The sequence below is a fragment of the Myotis davidii genome, unplaced genomic scaffold (genome assembly GCF_000327345.1).
Source record: "Myotis davidii unplaced genomic scaffold, ASM32734v1 scaffold713, whole genome shotgun sequence".
NCBI classification, from domain to species: domain Eukaryota; kingdom Metazoa; phylum Chordata; class Mammalia; order Chiroptera; family Vespertilionidae; genus Myotis; species Myotis davidii.
This window is the reverse complement of record NW_006285038.1, coordinates 467,193-486,552: the sequence shown is the minus strand read 5'-3', so window position 1 is coordinate 486,552 and position 19,360 is coordinate 467,193. Positions and strand designations below refer to the sequence as shown.

General features: G+C 34.9%; 1 protein-coding gene across 1 annotated transcript in view; it reads left to right on the top strand.

The window, feature by feature from the left end:
* Positions 1-19,360, top strand: part of LOC102765647 (CUB and sushi domain-containing protein 3) — a gene marked incomplete at its 5' end in the record, with an annotated part of 698,415 nt that overhangs the window by 431,578 nt on the left and 247,477 nt on the right. The window contains 3 exons of the mRNA XM_006755250.2: positions 4,439-4,630; positions 9,891-10,017; positions 12,858-13,060. Of these exons, the coding sequence (XP_006755313.1) occupies positions 4,439-4,630; positions 9,891-10,017; positions 12,858-13,060 (522 nt within the window). The remainder of the gene's footprint in view (positions 1-4,438; positions 4,631-9,890; positions 10,018-12,857; positions 13,061-19,360) is intronic.

Below are 19,360 nucleotides of genomic sequence, written 5' to 3'. Positions count from 1 at the left end.
TTAACTAAAATATCAAAGAAATATGTCTTGATTATCAATTTACAGACAATATTGGATGTACTCGCTTCATACTGGAATAACAAAGGAGACATTACCATTTGTATAGCCTTCACATCCCAAAACGTTCTGTTAATCTTAAACATAAATATTTAAAGTCCTACAAATTTACTGTTTACATAAAAGTTAATGTCTGGCAGATTAGAGACATATATGAACATCAAAACTTTACAATGTTTAGAAAAAAAACTGTCACCTAGAATAACTATGTCTTTAAGTAGGAGAAAGTTTTCTAAAACAAAATATACAGGTAAAAGTCTGTCCATCCTTGTCTTTCTAAGCACATCCTAAGTGCAGAGATTAAAAACCTGGCAGTACATTTGCCAGGTTCTTTCCAGCGAAGATCTCTGCTTGGAATCTGCCAATTAAAGGCAGTCCCCTGAGAGCGGAAAGGTGGGATCAGTGGAGAAGCCATTATTTTCCACGAGCGTCTTCCAGCTGGATTGTGTTGCTGGCACCTGGGCGTGTGTGGCAGCAGCTTCCCAGAACTAGATTTCCTGAAAGCCAGCAGTGCTCCTCTGACCTCCACTCCCTCACATGTCTTATACTTTCCCTCTAATTGTTTTTATATTGAATCTTAGCAACTCTGCTTTACTGACCAAGCCCCAGTCATTATTTTTTTTTAAATTTTCTATAACAAACATACCATTAAAAAACTAAAAAGATGAGACAGTTTAGGAGGTATTATATATGTATATTGGGAGCTAATATATATATACACTGTATAGAAAGAATCCTACAAGTCAATAAGAAAAAAAAATTCTAAAAGAAAATTTCACAGAAGAAACTCCAGTGGCCAATAAGTCAAATGCATAATAAAAATTAAGAAATGAAGAGTAAACATTAAATAATATGCTATCGCACATTCATAAAATTGGTAAAAATTAAAAAGGTGCACAATACCAAGTGTTGATGACAGTTTGAAGAGCTTGAACCTCTTTTACCTTTGGTAAAGCCACCTAGAAGAGTAATTTGGCAATATCTCATTAAATTCCGTTCCAAGATATAATTAGAGTACACCATTTTTACATTTGGCCAAATACCAAATGGCTGATTGCAAAAAAAAAATAAAATAAAAAAATCAGGAAATGCGGAACCCCACCATTCCAGAATGATGTACAAATGTATGATGTACAATACACAAAGCAGCACTTTTTTCAGACTTTATACGTAGAATTTAGAGCACTGGCAGTTTAAAAATATGTATTCTTTGCATTCCACCTGTTTCTCCAGGTGGAATGAATAGCGGTCATTTCCATAATCTTTTTGTTTGTTTGTTTAAAGTCATAACTTCTATAAGCTAAAAACTCTGATGAAAACACACACACACACACATAAGGGTCTTTTTATTTTAAGTTACATCAAAAATGCTACTTACATTCGAAAAGTGAATTTTCAGATATCATATATCTCTAAGCCTTCTGCCTTATTGCAGCATTGGCTCTGTTTTTCTGACCAGACATGACATGTCCCTATGTGAATACACAGTTGTTGTTCCTGATAAATTGAAAAGAAATTATGTTGAGGTAGGGATTCAACTATTTACCTTTCAGTAAGTCAAGGCAAATGTTGAATAGTAGATTAGCAAACTTTGAATGAATCTTAGGGACAAAGTGGATCCGGACATGGGGCATAACCTATAGAAACACACTCACATACTTTTGGAAGGCTACATAGAAGCACAGCCCTTCTGTAACCGTAGTGATTGGAAATGTTATAAATGCTCATCAAAACTAAAAATGGAACTCCCATTTGACCCAGTGATCCCACTTCTAGGAATATATCCCGAGAAGCTAGAAACACCAATCAGAAAGGATATATGCACCCCTATGTTCATAGCAGCACAATTCACCATAACTAAGATTTGGAAACAGCCTAAGTGCCCATCAGCAGATGAGTGGATTAAAAACTATGGTATATCTACATGGTGGAATACTGCGCTGCTATAAAAAAGAAAGGAACTCCTACCATTTGCAACAGCATGGATGGAACTGGAGAGCATTATATAAAGAAAAAAATAGTAAGTAAAAATAGTATCAAGTATGCAAATTAATGTTCTGAAATTTTACAGTTACAACTTCTGCTTTTTCTACTTCTGTGTTTAAAAGACTGACTTGCTAGAACATGTATCCTTTATACCTTGTTATATATATATAAATATGTATATAAAGTATAATATATATACATGTATATGCATGTATGTATTTGTATGTATATATACATATATAAATAATATGTCATCATTTGGATTAACGTCTAGCTCTGTCACTGAAGCTGTTTGAATTTTCCTTAACATATTTTTACCCAAATTGGGCTGTCACAAATTGATCCGTAAGGGAAATTTCTGAAGATGCATTTTTTTAATCGTCTCATTACCTTCAGTTTCTCATTAGAATTATTTTAGGTATTTTTTTAGTTGTTCCCCAGAAGTAATTGCCTTTAAAAATCCGAAGTCATCCAGGAGCATTATTGAGCATCTGCTATGTGCCAGGATTTGTGCTTGGTGGGCATTGTGAGAAAGAAAAAGTCATCAAATCATTCTAGTTGGTAGGGAAACAAACATAAGAAGCAGTGATTGTAAATGAATTGAAATATGCAGAGCAATTCTATCAGTTAACTGAGGAGGGAATGATTAAGAACCCCTAAAAGAGACTAGGAAAGGATCCTTTTGTTCTCCAAGAGCAAATATATCCCTCAACACACAGAAATTATAGTTTAAACACATTATTTCCAGCTTACAAGTTTTGGTGATTTTATGTATGTTTTGATACTGTAAAAAAGCCAATGATGTAAATTTTACTTTCTAGTTTCTATACTAATTTGGTCAAGGATCTGTGCCTATAAAAGAGATGCAAATCTTTTTATTATATAACTTAAGACACAAATGTTTTCCTTATCTCCAACATTTTTGTGTTAAAATCACAGATTTCCCTCATACATGACGCTATCTGGATATTCTTTTTCATTCTCTAGTCTCAGAAGTCAGAACTTGGATAATTTTGCACCTAATTATCTTCTTTTTGTAAAACATTAGAGATAGAGAACTCCATAGGGTGTTGGAAATATGTTTTGATTACTAGTGTTATGTTTGGTTTAAATTACGAAGTATCTTCTAGTTATTTCAGAATCTTAACAGTTTATTGTGCTCTGATTGTTAGGTTTTTAATATCCATCTTTCTTAATTTTATTCTGAATTATACCCAAGGTCTTCTGGATCTTGAGAGATCAAATTATCATTAAGGTAATATAATCATAATAACAATAACCGTGTAGCCCCCTTTGACCCGGCCCTTCACCTTGTAGTAACAAGATGAAAATCAGATAGAAAAATCTACACGAGTGGACAGAGGCAAGGGATGAAGAAAAATAGGCTTTCTCCGTTTAAAGTAGTTGTCTCGCCCTCCTGTCTGGAAAGGAGAGAGGAAAACCTTTGCTTCTCTGAGATGGATAGGACGGACTCTGGCTTTTTATTCTAACCTTTGCAAAGTAAAGACATCTCTCCAGAGGCCAGATTAGCCTCTTGTGCATGCAGTTTTTGTCATCTGAAGATGTCCCTCAGGCCCTGGCCTTGTTTTCCCTTCAAGTAAAAACACAAACCTCCTCCAAAGTTAGGGAAACCTCTCTCGAATTCTCTTACTAATGTTATAGTTGTAAAATAACTTATTAAGGCTTGCTCTGGCCCCAGGGTCCCAACTTTCCAGTAAAATTAATGCAAGAAGCCCAAACTCTGCAGAATCACAAAAATATTTTCTTTTCACCCCAGAGTGACAACATGTAGGAAGAATAATATGTGTTTGGGGGCTTATTTCCCTGTGAGAATTTTTTCAGAGCTGTAAATTTCTGGAGAAGGCAGAATATAACAATTCAGGGTTCTTCAGTCTAATTACTATTAGGTTTTTTTTTATAAAGTATATTTTAAATACAAAACTATTTCATGTTCTAAGACTATAGCAGTAAAGAGTCTCAATTTATATTTGCAGTGGACATATTTGTTACTTGGACAATTATGATTTCACATAAATTTTATGTTTTAAATTTTGATGTAGTAGTTATAATGGCCAGAATCTATTATTAGCTGTAAATCACTTAAAGCATGCAAGCAGCTTAGTACTAAAACAAGCCATGATATAGTCATATAGACCATGGGAATCATTTGAAAAATACAAAAAATAAATAAATTCTTATTTTAAAAAATGTAAAAACTCTTTTTGGCTGCTGCCTAATATCAAAATTAAATGTGGAAAGAGTATTATAAGTAGGAAAGAGAATACAACTGAGTAAGGGAACGTAACTGTATGAAAATTATAGGAATACATGATTTGTAGAGTTTTAATTTTTTCTGTTAAATTTCACCTTTAATAAATTTATGTTCTTCTCGCAGGTTTTGAACTTTCACATTGTGAAGACCCTGGCATTCCACAATTTGGATACAAGATCAGTGACCAAGGCCACTTTGCCGGTAGCACTATCATTTATGGATGCAATCCCGGCTACACTCTCCATGGAAGTAGCCTTCTCAAGTGCATGACTGGGGAGAGAAGGGCATGGGACTACCCTCTGCCTTCCTGTATTGGTAGGAGACTCGTTTAGATTGTCAGGAAATATTTCTATAGAAGTGTTACCAGAATACACTATAGTTTTTCAAGTGATTCCATCTGTCTACACACAACTCATACCTTAAGTCAAGAAGTTAACATGTGCTCCCCGCCCGCAGTCTAGTCTCCATCAGTCACCGTGTAGTTGACCCCATTTACGCTCTTTGTCCTCCCTTTACCCTTTTTTCTCCTCTGAGAACCACCATTCTCTTGTCTGTATCTATGAGTTTGTTGTTTGCTTTTTTTTGTTTCTTTATATGTTTGTTTTGCTTATTCATTTGTTGATTTTTATTTTATATTCACATATGAGTGAAAAAGTATTTTTTTAAATAGATTTTTATTGATTTCAGGGAGAGGGAGAGGGAGAGGGAGAGCGTGATAGAAACATCAATGATGAAAGAGAATCATTGATTGGCTGCCTTCTGCAGCCCCCACACGGGACCAAGCCTGCAACCTGGGCATATGCCCTGATCAAGAATCCAACTGTGACCTCCTGGTTCATAGGTCAAAGCTCAACCACTGAGCTATGTCAGCCGGACAGTTCTTATCTTTTTTTTTGCCTAACTCATTCCATAAGATCCATCCATATTATCATAGAGTATAGAACTATAAAGTTGTATACATGAAATTAATGTCAGGTTATTAGCCAGTGTTACCCTAATATAGCTAATAAAAATTTTAAAAAATATATTAGTAAGAAATACACTATTTTCAAAACCTAAAAAAAAAAAAAAATGAAGTTAATGAACTAAAATTTGTCAGAAGGACATTAATGGAAAGTGAAGGGCTTCTTTTAATAATTTTTATGAGTATTTTTTGATGCAATGTAGCATCAAAAAATTTAATTTTAATTTTAGTCTTTATTGTTCCTATCTTGGTAAAATTTAACACACTACAGAAATGTGTTAAGATTCTTAACCATATAATTCAATCACATTGTACATATTTATCCTATATAATAAAAGCCCAGCGACCAAATGGTGGAATGACCAGAACAACCAGTTGACCAGTCGCTATGATGCACACTGACCACCAGGGGGCAGACGCTCAGTGCAGGAGCTGCCCCCTGGTGGTCAGTATGCTCCCACAGTGGGAACACCGCTGGGCTGACTGGGATGAACAGCACTTGCACAGCGGGTTGATCCCCACAGGCCATGCCCCCCACCAGTGTACAAATCCTGTGCACCAGGCCTTTAGTTTTAATAAAAAAAATGATTGCCTGTACTGCTATGAAGGTGATTAAAAACAATAAACTAATTATCAATAACTGAAAAAGGCTTTGTTTATATACTCAACTTTTCAGAAATCTATGGAAGTCCATATGCTTTTTAAAATGTGTATGCAGCATAATATAATTAACCAATTTCCATAAGATTCTCCTGAGTGATATCAGATATATAGTTTACATGAAGCTAGACAATAAGCATTCTCTACTATCTGATAGCTCAATAATGAATATTGGGTATGTGTGGGTGGGAGGGTGGATAGAAAAGTATTGTAAAGACCACTACTCCCCCTACCTCCCCACAAAATCAGATATATCCCAGGTTGGATTTTTAGGGCAACAACAAAAAACCAACATTTTAACAAAACACTGACTGCTTAGTAGGGAACAAACATGCACTGATTCTTTAGTCATTCTTATTTTGTAATGGTGTTTACGGAGGCACAGGTTCCTTCCGTCACATGTCCGTATGTATTAAATTGGCCAAAATATTTTTCTAAAATAGTTTTATTAAGGTTAATTAATATCCCAAAAAAATGCACATATTTAATGTATATGGTTTGAGGACCTACTGAGACAAGGTTTAATCTTTGTTAGTTGGTATGGTCAACATATGAATCTCCACAACATTTGCTAGAATACAAACTATTAAAAAATAGAATTTTAGTCATTAGAGGCCTCGTGGCTAACTGCAGTGTTTTTGATGCCCTGAGACCTCTATTGGATTTTGAAAACAGATTCATGCAGAAAGCAAACATGTTTTTAATCCAACCAAAATGCATTTTCAGTCCTTTCTTTTCAGACAGCAACTGAATTTTGGATAGATTATGAGGATAATATCTATAATAATAATCAACCTAAATTGATTAAGCTTAGGATTCTGGAATATGACCAATAAACTGCCCACTGGCAGTGGTTATGAGAAAAATGTAGCATTGATTAATTCTCTCTAGGTTATATTCTTTGATGTGTACAGGAAATATATTTAGAAAATCATTAAAGGTTACAATAACATAAAACTATAAACTTGCAAACACTGACTTGCATGCTGTCTTGAAAATTAAATTCACAAAACAAATACATTAAAAACCATATGTTTTTTAATATGTATTGATCCAAGCTGAAAATATTCTTTATTTTTTGGAGTATTTTATGCAAATAGAAAAACATTTGGTCTGAGATCAGAAGATTTTAATTATGTTTGCAGTGAATCAATGCACTTTATATAAAATATCCCAAGACAAACTTAGTGACTTAATACTGCTCAAGATCTCATGAGAAGGGTAATGTTTATTTATTTATTTTTTCAATGAGAGATGATCAGGAATAACAGCTGAAAACAGTTGGGCACATGGGTGATGATTTCCATGATAACAGAAGATGAAATTCTGTTTTGGATAGTGTTCTCTGTTGGCAACAATTGATAGCTTTACCACCTGGCCTAAGATTATAATTTTCTGTGCTTATTAATATTAAATATTTATATGGCTATATTTTTTCCTCAAGCAAATAAAACTTTTTCTCTAATACATGGGTAATTACATTTCTGAAACTTATACTTTGATCAAATAAAAATTAATTTTTAAAGCAGTATACTTTCTTTAAATACTATTTCATTGTTATCCTGCAAACATAAGTCTCCTCACAGAAATGAATTCTAGCACTATAACATACCACCCCGGCTCATTTGAAGTCAAAATACTAAGTAAAGAAAAATGGAGATAAAAAGAAGTTATGTTTAAATGCAAGATACAACATAGTGCACATAACTCCAATTTAGCCTGTAATTGGTTAAACATTCATCGGAAAAATATGAAGAATAAAGTTTGTTTGCATAATAAGTATATGCCAATATTGATAAATCATAAAAATGATGAAAATGAATTAATATAGGTATACAGTTCTAGTTGTTCAATAAAGTTTTTGTTTAAAATATTAGAAATACCACAAGTGATAGTGACATCTTGAATACTGATATCTTCTTATTTACTTAAAAATGATAAATTGCTGCCTGGCTGGTGTTGCTCAGTGGTTGAATATTGACCTATGAACCAGGAGGTCAGGTTCCAGTCCCTGTCAGGGCCCAAGGACTTAGCCAACGCATGTTTCTGTCTATCCCTCTTTCTTCCTCTCTGTAAAAAATCATTAAAATATATTTAAAAAAATAAAAAATAAAAACATATTTTAAAAAATAATAACATCCTAGCCAGTGGCTCAGTGGTTGAGCACCAGTCCATGAACGAAGAGGTCACTGGTTTGATTCCTGGTCAGGGCATGTGCCTGGGTTGCAGCCTCGAATTCCCAGTAGGGGGTGTGCAGGAGTCAGTTGGTCGATGTTTCTATCTCTCTCCCTCTCTCCTTTTCTCTCTCTCTCAAATCAATAAAACTTAACTAAAAAAAATAAATACTAGTAATAATAAGTAAATTACAAACTATTAAAAAATTAATCCCAATATAAATTAGATTGAATTGTTGCAATACAAAAAACTGCTAGTCCTCTATGAATGTGTCAATCCCTCTAGAAAAACAGAATCAATAGAATACTAGATCTAGATCAATTGATCTGTCTATCTACCTACCTATCTATAATCTGTCTTTCTAAAGAGATTCACTTTAGGGAATTGATTCAAGCAATTGTGGTGGCTGACAAATCCAAAATCTATAGGAAAGGCCAAAAGGCTGGAAGGTCAGGCAGGAGTTTAGACTGCAGGGAGAAGTTCTTTTCTAGAAAATTCAGTTTTTGCTCAAAAGGCCTTCCAATTGATTAGATGAGGGCCAACAACATTATCAAACACAATATCAAAGGTAATCTCCTTTACTTAAAGTAAATTGATTGCAGATGGTAACCACATTGATGAAATAACTTCACAGCAGCACCTAGGCTAGTGTTTGATTAGATAGCTGGCTCTTGTAAACCTAGCCAAGTTACCACAAGAAACTAACCATCACAGTACAGTGAAATATATCTAAAATCTTTGCAACAAATACACTTATATGAGTAGAGCCTGCAAATTTGAACCATTAGGTTCTGTTCTAAGATGTCTCCCAAATGCTAAAACTCTATCTTTGACCTTTGCCTTAAAAAAAAAAAAAAGAAGATTAATTCAGCCATTGAATTTGAGTAAGATAACAACAAGGAAAATATAAAAGTTTCTTCAAATATTTATGCAACTAGCAAGCTTTGTTTGGGTTACTTTTTAGTAGGAAATAATTTGGAGAATTTTTAAATTTATAATATATGACTAAAATACTTAGTTTTCTCTTCTTCAATACAGTTATTTCTGGAATTAAGACTACACCAGGCATCCCTGTATGTTAAAAAAGTATTAAAATGGAGAGGGAATTCCCCAAAAGATAAAAATCTCATTAGAATATATGACAATATTTACACATTTTAACTTGATGAATTTTATAAAAATTAGAGATTACATTCAATCAAAACCAAACTAAATTTAACTGAAGTAAGAAATCTCTAATAAAAATGATGCTTTGGCTTTTGGGAGGTTAAAGTGAAAGTGTTTAGAGTGATTTAAAGGGGAATAAAAGGACAATGAAATTTAGAAGGCCTGAGGGACTACAGTAAAGATTAGTTTTTCTCAGAGGTGGGTTAGCAAGATGATGAATTATTCAGCCTGCAACCAACGAGCACTAAGCAACTCGCCATCTGTTTCTCCTTTTTAAATTGTCATTATTTAACAACACATCTTAAAATGTTTGGAATCCTAAACTTAGAGTTTTTGAGTGTGTCTCTCTTTTTTTAAAATCCCGAATTGCATTCATTCCATTATTTTTTATGTGATCTAACTCGACACTCTTGCTTTATTGTGCAATATGTTCTTTCTTCAATTAATACCTTACTCTGAGAAAGCATATACAAATATATACTTTGAAGAAAAGGGGCGGATCAATTCTTATTTTTCTTAAGGTACTAGGTATCATAGTAAAATTCGCAGATTGTTTTCAAAAGACTGGCATTAAGCTGTGAGTTAAATTTCCATCTTCTTATTTATTAGCTGAATGTGGAGGTCGTTTCAAAGGAGAATCATCAGGAAGAATCTTATCTCCCGGTTACCCCTTTCCATATGACAATAATCTGCGTTGCATGTGGATGATTGAAGTGGATCCAGGAAACATTGTCAGGTAAATGGATTTTGTTTTCTTAAAATGATTAGAGGATCTGGATTCCCTGATGAGCCCCTAAGTATAATATCAATCAACATTTTTCAAGATTTTTAACCTTGGTAAGGAAAAACTTAGATTTTATCTGTTAAATATATGAAAAATAAAAGTATTAATAAGAATGGTTTATTGATTTATGGGCCACAGTGGTAGCTGATATAACCCCATAGAAAGACGCTTCTCATATTTATAAGAGGGCACAGAGGAAGAGAAATTATTCTGCTTCTTGGCACTTTGCTCACTTAATTCTTTTGTTTTTAATTTTCCCCTGAGGACATGCCTAGAGAGGTGGGGGGGGGGCAGAGAGAGAGAGAGAGAGAGAGAGAGAGAGAGAGAGAGAAAACAGTTGCCTTCTGTACACTTTTCAACTGGGGATCAAACCCACAGCCTAGGCATGTGCCCTGACTGGGAATCAAACCAGCAACCTTTCGGTGCATGAGAGGACCCCCAGACAACTGAGCCACCCTGCCTGGCTGCCTGGCTACACATTTAATTCTTGAAGACTCAAAAAACTGAGTCTACCATTTTGATAGGTATACAAAATTGTCCTGGTCACCATCATAAATTTAGCCTCACAAACATTTAGAAAAACTAAGAATAGAAGCGGGACTCAGTAAGTATGTACTCCTTGTCTTCCATGGCTTTAGCATGTCCGGAGCACCTGCTCTCTGCCCCTTTACCCAGGCTCGATTCCTCTTTCTGCTGAGGATAGAGGGGTGGGTGACAATTCTTCACATCATGGCCCTTTAGATGAGAGCAGACCATCGACTCCTATGTCAACAGTCAGGTTGCCAAGGCTGTGACATGCTCTCAGCCTTAGGTTAAGTATTTGGGTTATGGCTAGGGAGGGATTAGTAAATGAACAAATCGTCCTTGACAAATGAGCCAGTGTGTTATTGTTCACAAAACAATGACTTTAAACCTAGGAATTGATTCTTTTACATAGTGAAATTTCAGACAGGCTTCTGGTGGTGCAAGTGGTTATAGAAAACAAGTATTATCATTTAAAAAAACATTATGAAAGCCCTAACCGGTTTGGCTCAGCGGATAGAGTGTCTGGCTGCGGACTGAAGGGTCCCATGTTCGATTCTGGTCAAGGGCATGTCCCTTGGTTGCAGGCACATCCCCAGTAGAGAGTATGCAGGAGGCAGCTGGTTGATGTTTTGCTCTCATCGATGTTTCTAACTCTCTATCCCTCTCTCTTCCTCTCTGTAAAAAATCAATAAAATATATATTTAAAAAAATAAATAAATAAAAATAAAAAACGTTATGAAAGGTATACTGAATGCATTATTGGATGTAAACTGGTATACTGTTGGATATGATCTGGCATGTCATTTTTGCAACGGAGTTTGCAGAACAAAATAGATTACACTAGATCGACTCTCAAACTATTTTTATTTAGCATAGGTAATGCATTGTTTTACTTAAATATTAGAAAACTTGAAAATATTGATTTCAACTGGATTCTGGGACTTTTTTAAATTAAAGAACAGTACTTGATATTGTTCAAAATTAAAGTTGCAACCATTCATATATCAAACATAAATGTGATATATATGTTGAAAGAGTTGAGTTGAACTGTTGACAAAATTGGATTTCTAATTTTTGGCACTAGTCACAGAATGTCAGATACTAATTTTGTCTAAATTATATATAAAACAGATTAGATTTATTATAAAACAAGGTTATTTAGTTTTCATCCTTTTTTTTTGGAGGGTGAGTAAACATTATTTTTTACATTGAGGAAGTTCCCTTTTACTCCTGGATTGCTGAGTACCATTATAATGTTGAATTTTTTAGAATACTTTTCTCTCTGTATATATTGAGATGTTTATGTTATATTTTTCTTATATCTATCACTGTGAGGATATTGATTGGTTTCTAAATGTGAATTATTCTTGCATTTGTGGAATAAGTCTCATTGAAATCTAATCAAACAAACAAACAAACTTGAAACATTGGTAAAAATATATATTGTGGAGTAAGAAACTTTAGTTCAATTTATGACTCTGCCATCCTTTGGCATTTTATTTAATCTATCTAAACTCCATATGACACATTTATAAAATTGAGATAAAAACTATTCCTGCTTCATAGAGACATAATAGTTCAACAACAACAGTAACAAAATGTAATGCATTTTGCACGGTGCCTGGCATGTGCCAGATCCTCCACCAGTGTCACCTGCTGTGGCCATAGTTGAAATTCATGAACAGTGAAAAAAATGTATACCTCAAAGTTGATAATTTGCCAGGTGATATAATAGTACATTTCATCATTCTAAAGAAATAAATTATACTGTTCAAGAAAAATTTATTATGGTTAAATATTCTGTTAAATTTTGAAAAGCTAATATGCTAGGTGTCCGGTCATCCATTCAACCAATCCAAGTGTAATATGCTAATGAATGCTACAGCTGCTCAACTACTCGCTATGACTTGCACTGCCCACCAGGGGGCAGACGCTACAACCAGTAGGTTAGCTTGCTGTGTGGGTCTGGCCAATTGGCACTGAGGAAGATGGGCCAGACACACCCTGGAGCCCTCCCACAGTCCCTCCCCAGCTGGCCAACTTCCCACGTCCCTCTCCAGCCCCAATTGTGTACTGGTGGGGTTCCTCGGCCTAGCCTGCGCCCTCTTGCAATCTGGGCTGAGGGATCCCCCATCCCCTGAGTGCACAAATTTTATTCAATGGGCCTCTAGTAATGAGTAAGAGCAAAGATGCATATGTGTTATATTCTTTATTTAAAACAGAATTTGTACTTAAACTTATCAAACAGATATATGTTTCTTCCACAGCCTACAGTTTCTTGCTTTCGATACGGAAGCATCACATGATATACTCCGAGTTTGGGATGGTCCACCAGAAAATGAAATGCTTTTAAAGGAAATTAGTGGATCTCTTATTCCTGAAGGAATCCATAGCACCCTCAATATTGTAACCATCCAGTTTGACACGGATTTTTATATCAGCAAATCTGGATTTGCAATTCAGTTTTCAAGTGAGTTACTATTTTATTTCTTAAATGCAAATGAGAAATGCTATTCAAATAGTTCTGTTAACTTTACTGCTCAAAACGTTTATGATTTTAAATGTTCTTATTGGATCTTCTTAGTCTGCAGTTAAAGTAAAATATATTTGGAAAAAAGAAATGCAATTAACTTTGAGTCAATATATGCATCGTTGAGACTGTATCCTCAATTGGCAAACCGATTTTCCTTAAAATATAGGTGGTGTTATAATGATTCAGCAAATGAAATAATTACATTACAAGAGCTTGCAATATAGATTTACATTTTAAAAATTTTAAATGTTTAATTTTATATTCACAGATATATTTAACAAAATAGTTTTAGATCTACTTTTAAATTAAAAATTTCCTATAACAAGAGAATACCATGCATAAGTAATTACCTGTGTCCATTGCTCATCTGTATGTGTGTGTTGTTGTTTTTCCCAAGGCATTGATGCATGACTAAATATGTATTGTTCTGTCAAAGGAATTTTGTTTTAGTGGCTGGAGAAAAAATAGATGAAAACTTAAAAAATTTAATTGCTATTTTTATATTGCCAACACACATTGTCACTTTACAAATATTATCTGATGGATTTTTTCATTGTATCTGTTTTAAAATTTTTATTAATAGACATCTATCCAAATTTCCAAGATCATCTATAAAAAGAGTGCAAACCAGTATTCTTCAAATGGCCCTGAATTAAACCCCAGCTCCTTACTAACTGGGCACCTTACCTTATCACCCAAGGCTGAGTTTTCTAATTCACATAGGAATAATAATGCTCATACCATAAATAAGTTATTAAGATGTAGCATGGTTACATGTGCACAGTACTTGGCATTGAGGAGGTGGTGCCCAATGCACTATTATCATTATATGAATAAATGTAAAATTGAAATCCTTTGAAAAAATGGAGAAAGCTTGAAGGACTTTTGAAATTTGTCTCTCCACAAAATATATTGCTTTAGATAAGCGACTGGTTAATACATTTAAACAATTGGTGGACTTTTTGTTCAAGGAACACAGTTGTTTGACATAATTAACAGAAAACAATTGTTTTGTATTGTATATAAGCCAAGCTTGTGTGAAAGGTGTAAATCAGTATAGAAGAGTCAATATTTGTAAATTTGCAATTTAAATTCATATATCTTTTGAAAAAAGTATGAAAAATAAGAAATTTTTTGAGTACTTGCTGAACAGAAATAGCTTCTAATTATAAAACACCAAACATGTTTCATTTTTATGTCTTTTGTTCTCTACTAGTTATCTCTTTTTTTGAAGTTAGGGACAATTTATCAGAGAACTGTTCATGACTGCTGTCCGATTTCAGTTCTCATTGTAGTTTGGAAACTAACAGTTCTCCTTTCCTTTACCTTAAGTTAGTAATATATAATGTTTTACACTTAAATGGTTATTGTGATTAAATATCTGAAAACACTCATGTTATAAATGCCTCAGGCTAGTGTTTGTGAATGCCAAGTCCATGTGTTAAGGGAAACAGGCTGTTTCATATGAGTTTCAGGGAATTTTTAGTGCAGATTTTTCTGTAAAATTAGCAATGCATCTTTATATTTATTATATTTGTCGGCATATTAAAGTTATCAAAACAATGTGCATAATACCAGATCTTTACTAAACCTGCCCTCATAATATCCTTTTAAGGTGCGTAGAAATTTGTACTACTGATCTGAGACCAAAAACCTACCCATTAAAGTAAAAATCCTTTGAGGGTTAATATATTGTGAAAAGCATCAGTCATTGAAAATTAGTCTCTTGGTGGTAGGTCTTCTGTAACTCATGCTTCCACAGCTTTACAAGTGCCCAGATTTCAAATTTGAAAATATTATTTTAATGAATGAGTTATTTGTATGTCAAGAACCATGTTAAGTGTTTTATATACATGATCTCATTCATTTAATCCTCACAAAAGCCATATGACATATGATACGTCACCCACTTTCCAAATAAATACTCAGAGGTTTAGAGAGTGAGTTAATTTGTTCAAGGTCAACTGCTATCAATGCCTGGAGCTGTGACTCAAATCCATCTGTGTTTGAAAGGAACTCTACACTATGTCTGGAGTATAGCATATGCTTGGTAGTTATTATTATTGTGCTGTCATTATTTATTTTTAAATATATTTTTATTGATTTCAGAGAGGAAGGGAGCAAGGGAGAGAGAGAGAGAGAGAGAGAAAATCAATGATGAGAGAGAATCATTGATTAGCTACCTCCTGCACACCCCATACTGGGGATCAAGCCCACAATCCAGGCATGCGCCCTGACCAGGAATTGAACCGTCACCTCTTGGTTCATAGGTCGACTCTCAACCACTGAGCCACGCTGGCTGGGCATGCTGTCATTATTATTTAGATACATGTATTAATATGCTAGAGGAAATAGGAAGCTTTTACTTATATATTATTAGTCACAATGAAGTTCTACTCTTTAATCAGCTGTGCTCCTGATTATGCTCCCAAGCACCACATCTAAGGTCACACTTGAAAGGCAGGCGATTCATACAAGTGAAACAGGAAGGAGGAGTGAGAAAGCTGGAGTGTAGACAACCCATTTACAAGGGACAGCTGCCCTTCCTCGCTTAGTCATTTTGTCCTGTAGCAAGACAGGTTAAAGTGGAACTTGAAATAGGTAATTTTGTGTAAAGTCATCTAATTTTCAAAGAAAACAACTACACTTAAAGGAATGTTAACAGACTATATAGGCCAATAAACCACTACTTTAGGTCAAATTTGGCTTGTAGGTCAGTTTGCCCTGTTAGGGCCCTTGCTAAAGTCCTCTTCCCTGGATAAATCTATCTCATGTTACTCATCGGTTTATTCATTCATTTGTTCTTTAAGGATCATATTCTAAACATATTTATCACCAATTATTTCTCAGTTGCACCTTCCCTTTCAGTGAGGCAAATCTTAGTTTCACAAGTACACACACACACGCACGCACGCACGTTGTACTGTTTCTGTGTCTAAACTTTCTGCCACTTTAAAAGTTCCTGTCTGCTCTCTTATGCTTCAGTATTGCTCATTCTTACAGACTCAGCACCAAGACCTCTCTCTAAAAATATTTTCTGACCTCTTAATTAAACATTTTAATGTTTATAAAATATCTCTTTTAAAACATTTCTGACCTTCCTTTATTAAACATAGTCAAGCCCCTGCCCCAGGCACCAGCTGCGATTTCTTTCCAAATAAAGATGAGAATAAATGGTTTAACAATTCATTGTCCTGAAGATATTTGAATTATGTGACATTTGCTCCCCAAAGATATTTAGTGTTCCTTTGTCTCCCTAAATCTTTATAAAGAACAAAGATCATGTTTGGGATGGTTCTATAGTTTATTTTACTAATCTAAGGTAATTTTTTGAGAGTGAAAGGAGAAACTATTAAAAATTAAGCTGGACAACAGGCATAAATCAGGGCAGTTGTGGCCAAATCATGATGTGTCATTTTAATTGTCAGGCTTTTATTCCATCCTCATTCTCCTCACCATGTGCATTCCTGTTCTGAGCAAATAACTGTGGTTTATTGAGTGTCAAATAATAAAGAAAAAAAAGAAAAGAGTCTGGCCTAGTAGCAGATCAGTCTTAAGTGACAAAATGCAACCCATGAAATGTATTTCACTGAACTTGGTACAAAGTGAACTAAACTGAAATGTAGGTCACATACCAACTTCATAATCATCATCAAGCCACTATCAGCAGCCTCATGTCTTCTACTCCACGATCTATTCATTCTTTGCCGTCTGTCGTTATGCTTCTCGGTATTATAGTCTGCAAGGCACTTCTGCTTAATCAGAGCTACTTAAGTCTGACATGGCACCTCACGCTGTCCTACGTGGTGTCCTTGGTCTCAGCAGTCAGCCCCTCTATCTGCTGCTTAAATTGTAATCTGCTTGTCTCACTTTAGTCCCACAGGGAGGACATCTGAGTATCGCGCTGTCGTTTGCCCACAGAATAGTTGATTTTGACAGTGTTTTCTGTGCTCTTCAGTCTTTGACCTCTCTGTTAAGAATCTACCCCTGCTGGGTAATACAAAAATGCTGTTTAAAAATTCTCAAGGAAATGGATCCTTAATCATGAGACGTTGATGTCTCCCAGCCCCTGCCTATATCCCTATCCTCATTATTGCTGCCTGCATTTCTGGAACAGTCTACCAGCCTCTTACTTCATTAGTGTAGTATTTCTACATTTCCACCTGACATCACTTCTCTATTTAAAATTCTTTAATTGCCACATGGTCTTAAGCTCAAAACTTTCGGATTACATTGAAATCCTTCACAATCTGCATCCCGACTACCTGCCAGCTTCATCCCTAATTATTCATGTACATGCATCCAGTCATTAACACCACGGCATGTCTTTTCACATTTCTGCTGCTTTTGCAAACTCTCTTCCATGTTCCTAGAACACTTATGCCCACATTCAAGATCTATAAATTCTTAGTCATTGTCCAAGGCCCAGGTCAAATGATACTGCTAGTACTGATGAATGCCGACTTAATCACTACCATATCTGCAGTGCTGTGACACTGTGCGCATGTGATCTTAGAATGGTCATATATCCCAGTTTGCCCTAGACATCCTGGCTTATGCCTGTTGTCCTGGCATCCTGACTGGTTTGGCATATGGCCTGTACTTTCCATTTCTTTTAAAAAACAAAGTATCATTATTAATAGTTCTGTTAAAATAGCCAAAACATACTTATTAGTTCTCTACTTTGTATTCAGTCTCACCCAGTAGTGTGTGAGATACGTTTGCAGTGCTCAGAGTAATTATAATACATGGTTCAATTTGAAAGACAAAAAACTAATAACTCCTCTATGTTTTCTAGATGATAGGTTATTCACACTTCCCTTTCAGGGACAGCGTACAGGGCGTTTGTAGATGAAATGAACTATTCTCAAATGGGAACACCTAACCCACTCTGATCCTGGGTGGTAGTGGGAGAAGCTTTAGATGCTGCTGCCCTGCCAGCTATTTAGTACTATGAAAGCAAGTTATCTCCTAGTCTGTGCTATTGTTTGAAAGCTACATAAAGCTGTCAGGCCCTGAATTGGCAGAATTAGTGCGGATTGTGCATAGAAATAGAGGCTCAGCAGATGTGCTGTAGAGCTCTGGAGCTGTAATTTTCAACCTTTTCATCTCATGGCACAAATAAGCTAGTTACTAAAACTCTGTGGCACACCACAAAATATATTATTTGCTGATCTGACAAAAACTAGGTATGATTTTTAAAAAAAAATTTTTTTTATTGATTTCAGAGAGAAAGAGAGTAGAGAGAGACAGAGAGAGAAACAGAAACATTGATGATGAGAGGTAATCATTGATTGGCTGCCTCCTGCACTCTCCCTACTGGGGATGGAGCCTGAAATCCAGGCATGTGCCCTGACCAGGAATCTAACCTTGACCTCCTGTTTCATCGGTTGATGCTCAACCACTGAGCCATACTGGCTGGGCAGGTATGATTTTTATTCATTTATATTGGATAGCTACTGTTGTGTTGGCTGTTGTCATTTTTTTTTTTTAATTTGACAGTATAGTCTGAATGCTCTTGCATAAGTGTATTTGTTACTTTATGGGGTAAAACCACAATAATTTATTTTATCATAGAAGTATTTTAAAGATTATTTTGCAAAAGATATTTATGGCAGCAGTAGTATTTTTTAAAGTACAAGTTTAAGAAAGCTGATTACCCCAAAATGTCCAAAAGGAAAGTTAGTCCGTTCACCTGAAGGGTCTGTCAAGAAGATCCCAAGCAGAGATCAACAAAAATATCAAACAAATGTATCCTTGCAAAAGTTGAAACTAAAACCAATAATATAGTGGGAAAGAACCTAGAATAATTTTTTCATTACATTTACAAGTTATTTTAGTTTATATTATGTGTGTGTGTGTGTGTGTGTGTGTGTGTATAGCAACAAAATGGATGGACCTAGAGGATATTATGCTAAGTGAAGTAAGTTAGACAGAGAAAGAAATACCATATGATTTCACTTCTATATGGAATCTAAAAAACAAAATAAATGAACAAACAAAACAGAAACAGACTCGTAGAAAGAATAAACTGATGGTTCCCAGAGGGGAGGGGTGATTGGGCTGGGTGAAAAAGGTGAAGGGATTAAGAAGTTCAAATTGATAGTTATAAACTACTCCCAGGTATGTAAAAAACAGCATAGGGAATATAGTGAATAAAATTGTAGTAACTATGTATGGTGCCATGTAGGTACTAGAATTATTGAAGAATCACTTTGTAAATTATGTAATTGTCTG